General features: G+C 55.1%; 1 protein-coding gene across 1 annotated transcript; it reads left to right on the forward strand.

The window, feature by feature from the left end:
• Nucleotides 1-362: 362 nt before the first annotated feature.
• On the forward strand, nucleotides 363-590 carry DICSQDRAFT_15600 (uncharacterized protein; the record flags this gene model as incomplete). Its single annotated transcript, XM_007367916.1, has 1 exon — nucleotides 363-590. A coding segment is annotated over one exon (228 nt), but the record flags the coding sequence as incomplete, so codon positions are not given.
• Nucleotides 591-5024: the final 4434 nt, after the last annotated feature.

The following is a 5024-nucleotide window of genomic DNA, read 5'->3' on the forward strand; positions in this document are numbered from 1 at the left end:
AATAGGTACCTGGTCTGTGCACCATTGTATTAGTATATATAGTAGGGAGTCTGAGGCAGGGAACCTCAGACTTGATCTTCTCGTCGATCCCCCATCTCCTCTGTAGGTAGCTAGCAGCCCTACCTTCTACTGCCCCTTCTAGTATAGGGAATACACCTCTTCACATCTCTTGCTGTGTCACCTCGGGTTGCTTCGCTTCTCAGCACCAACCTCTGCACCAGTAAGCTTTGCCCTTGTTTGTTTTGGTGGCACAGCTCGTTGGCTGTGACAGCTCGTGTACCAATAGTCGCTACGCTGTACTGGGATCGTCGTTAATCTATGAAGTCGACCATGCAGGTCAACACTTCCACATCCCTATACGATTGAGCAGCAAGCAGCGAAGCAAGGAGTTGGTGGCCATGGTCGATTCCGGCGCCACCACGAAGTTCCTCCACAGACGATTTGTGGCACGGAACCAGGTCACGATGAGGAAGCTGGCAAAGCCTATTCCTCTGTACAACATCGATGGATCGGAGAACCGAGACGGCACAATCACAGAAGTGGCCGTTCTCACTATGAAGATCGGCAACCATGAGGAAGAGGTCGCGTTCGTTGTCACGGACATCGGAGAAGAAGATGTGATCATCGGACTGGACTGGCTGCGCGAACACAACCCGGAGATAGACTGGGAATGTGGTTCGCTGCGCCTGTCCCGATGCCCCGACACCTGCCCAGCGACCCACAAGGCATCCAAACCAGTGGAGACTGAAGCGCGTGATACGGGGGTACGGCTTACGGCGCGCACAAGGTCTCCACGGGTAAGGAAGACACGAACGGTGGGGCGTGTTTGCGGTACAGTAATGGTCAACGAGGCTGAAGACGAACCTCTCCTACCTCCAGCTGAAGAAGAGTGGGATGGTACGGAACAGTCTCTCATCGACGCTTGGCGCAAGGGCCGAACGCTTCGCGGTGCACCGCAACTCTTCGTATTGGCCAGTCACACCTACTCGCAGCAGCTCGCTGAACAAGAGTATGCCAAACGGGAAGTTCAAACCGTCAACGAGATGGTCCCACCGGAGTACCGAGAACACATGCGCGTGTTTTCTAAAGAGGCAGCGGATAGACTACCAGAACACCGCCCCTATGACCACACCGTCGAACTGGTTCCTAGCGCGCAGACCTTCCACTCGAGGCTTTTCCCGTTGTCGCCCAGCGAGCAGGTCGAGCTCGACAAGTTCCTGCAGGAGAACCTGGCCAAAGGCTACATTCGTGAGTTGAAGTCCCCGATGTCCTCACCCTTCTTCTTCGTCAAGAAAAAGGACGGCAGCCTACGACCGGTCCAAGACTATCGACGGCTGAATGCAATCACCGTGAAGAATCAGTATCCGCTCCCGCTCATCGCAGAACTCATGGACCGACTCAAGAACGCCAAGATCTATACAGCGCTCGACGTTCGCTGGGGCTACAACAACATCCGGATTAAGACCGGCAACGAATGGAAGGCCGCATTTACGATCAATTGAGGACTGTTCGAGCCTACGGTTATGTTCTTCGGACTCACCGGCTTCCCCAGCACGTTCTCCGCATTCATGAACGACATCTTCAAGGACCTTATTGTCGAAGGAAAGATCACCATGTACCTGGACGACATACTCATCTTCAGTAGCGACCTCACGGAACATCGCAAGGTCATCCACGAGGTCCTCAGACAATTAGAAGCGAACGACCTCTTCCTAAAGCCGGAGAAGTGTCGGTTCGAACAGTCACAGATCGAGTATCTTGGCATGATCTTCTCCGAAGGGCGCGTGGGTATGGACCCAGTCAAAATCAAGGGAATTGCAGACTGGCCAACTCCTCAGAACACTTCGGACGTACGGAAGTTCCGTGGCTTTGCCAACTTCTACCGTTGATTCATCCACAACTTCAGTGCCATCTGCAAACCACTGGACCGACTTACGGGCAATAACCTCTGGCAGTGGGGCGAGGAAGAGCAACGCGCATTTGACAAGATCAAATGACGGTTTTGTGAAAGTCCGGTCCTCTGCATCTACGACCCGGAACGGAAGACACGAGTTGAGGTCGACGCCTCCGGGTACACCACCGGTGCAGTCTTGTCCCAAGAGGGTGACAATGGAAAGTTCCACCCGATTGCGTACCACTCCGAATCCATGAATGATGCTGAACGGAACTACGAGATCTATGACAAAGAGATGCTCGCGATCATCCGTGCCCTGCAGGCGTGGCGCCACTACCTTGAAGGTCTTCCCTCCCAGTTTGAGATCGAGTCGGACCACAAGAACCTCGAGTACTGGAGGACGGCGCAGAACCTCACTCGCAGACAGGCGTGATGGGCCCTGTATCTATCGCGGTTCGACTTCGTCATCACCCACAAGCCTGGTGTCTCTAATGGACGCGCGGACGCGCTGTCAAGACGACCGGACTATCAGCACAGTGATGGCGAAGACAACCTGGCTCGAACGGTGCTCCGTCCCGAACAGTTCCGTATCTTGGCAAGTCGACGGGGACACCTTGCGGTCGTACCGGACAAGGCTCTCCTGAAGCGCATCAGGGAGTGTCAGAACTTCGAACCTGCGGTCGTGGAAGCCCTGAAGCACGTGAAGAAGCTCGGCCCTGCAGCACTGCGAAACGACCTGGTCGATTGGAACATCGAACAGGATCTCCTCCAGTATCGAGGCAAGATCTACATTCCGAATGATCAGGAGCTGCAGACCAAGCTGGTACGGCTTCACCACGACTCTCCTCTGGCAGGACATCCCGGAGTTTGGAAGACAGTCAAGCTGCTGTCGCGCAACTATCACTGGTACGGCATGGCTCAATTCGTGAAGGACTACGTATGGACTTGCGACACTTGCCATCGAGGGAAGACGTCGCGCACGAAACCCTATGGACCGCTGCAGCCAAACGAAATCCCGGAGGGTCCGATGCGCATCATGACGACGGACTTCATCGTTGGACTTTCCAAGGTCACGGTAGCCGAAGTCGAGTACGACGCCATTCAGGTCATGGCGGACCGGCACAGCAAGATGGTACACTTCGCTGCAACAGACGAGGAGGTCGACGCTGAAGGAGCTGCTTGGAACCTCATCCGCGATCACGTCCGCCTGCACGGCGTTCCGCGAAAGATCATCTCAGACCGAGGACCGCAGCTCTCAAGCACGTTGTTCCGCGCGGTCCTTAAGGGTCTCGGCATCGAGAGCACATTATCGACGGCATACCACCCTCAGACTGACGGTCAGTCCGAACGCTGGAACCAGGAGCTGGAAGCCTACCTCCGCATGTTCTGTTCTCTCCGACGAGATGATTGGGTCCACTGGCTACCAATTGCGGAGTTTGCCTTTAACTCACGGGTTTACTCGGCCACTGGGTACTGGCCCTTCTTCCTGATGTACGGATACGACCCGGAGTTTCACATTCCGGTTCTTGACACGGAAGTACCAGCGGCGGACGAACGGTGAGAGGAACTACGAAAGGCACGGGAGGACACAACTGCGGCACTGGGTCTGGCGGCCGAATGGGAGAAGGAGCACTTTGACAAACACGTTCAAGAGCTACCGACCATCGTAGCTGGACAGAAGGTCTGGCTCGACACCCGCAATCTGCGCATCACGGGGATGCCGCGAAAACTCGTAAATCGGCTGGCTGGACCGTATGTGGTCAAGAAACAGGTCGCACCACTGGCCTACGAGCTGGTGCTCCCCAAGGACATGCAAATCCACTCCGTCTTCCATGTCTCACTCCTCACACCCCACCAGCACAGTAATCTCCCAGGCCGTCATCCACCCGAGCCAGCCCCTCTCGAAGTGGAGGGGGAGGAAGAATACGAGGTTGACAAAGTCATCGACTCGAGATGTTTCGGCCAATGGAAGAAACTCCAGTACCTCGTTCACTGGAAAGGCTGGGGTAATGAGCACAACAGCTGGGAACCGGCAGAAAACCTGGTGCACGCCCCTCAGCTGGTCAAGAAATTCTACGCCAAGTTTCCTTCAAAGCCTCGATCGTGAGGACACAATCCTTTGGAGGGGGGTACTGTCACGAACCGCCCTCACGGCGCTATGTTTCCTTTTCGATTCGGACCATTGCCTCGTACGTTTTCTTATTGTTCACTACTCGCTATGGTTTCCCTTTGTCCGCACACGGACAATAGCTCCCTTTGTCCCCACGTCCGCTATTGTCCTACACCCCTTGTACTCCGTACCCATGGCGACACTATTGTTCTCTAGCGCCCATTGTTTGTTCCCTGTATATAGCTGGATCTCTTGCTACCTGGAGACTCTAGTTTCGACCTCTTGTCTCCAGGTAAGCTGTCGCGGCGACTAGGCGCGTAGACTCGGGTCGACGTTCGGCGACGACCCCGTAGGCGAGCGGCAAGGAGCCGAAAGGGGAAAGAGAGAGGGAGAGGGATAAACGTGACAGAAAACTTGACGGGGGCAGAGCGGAGGTCGGCACGAAGGCACGAGACCTACGAAAGCTAGTCTTCACGCAGACAGCGACAGACTAGTCCTAGTCCCAATGACCAAGTTATGCATTAGCAATCGAAGGGAGATACAACGCTATGGTCACTCACCTAGTCCCAATGACCAAGAGGTCGAGATGGGGACTAGGGAGCGCCTAAGGGGGTCCTTATATACTCGAGGGGCTGCTTAGCAACCAAAGACAAAGCGCGAGAGCGAGGCAGTGAAGATGACAAAGGAAGAACAAAGGGCGAGAAAGAAAAGGCAAGAGCATGGTGATCACGGGAACGGAGCATGTGGCAGTGGGAACGTATCTACAGTGTCCAAACTGGGATGGGCTAAGAAAGGAAATGGTCCGAAAATGGAAGGTGGGCGTCAAGGGGAGGGGAATGGGCGGCAAAAAGGGGCGTCTGTCCAGCGTCCGTGACATAAGCCATCGTGTATTTCGCTCTGTAGATACTTCGCTCAATACACAACTTGTCTCCAGTCCTGCCTGTTGAGCTCCGCTCCAGTCTCACTGCGATTAGAGCTCGTCGGCGCTCCTGCCTGCCTCGCTCGTCTCCACTTACTCGC

Source organism: Dichomitus squalens (assembly GCF_000275845.1).
Source record: "Dichomitus squalens LYAD-421 SS1 unplaced genomic scaffold DICSQscaffold_30, whole genome shotgun sequence".
Lineage (NCBI taxonomy): Eukaryota > Fungi > Basidiomycota > Agaricomycetes > Polyporales > Polyporaceae > Dichomitus > Dichomitus squalens.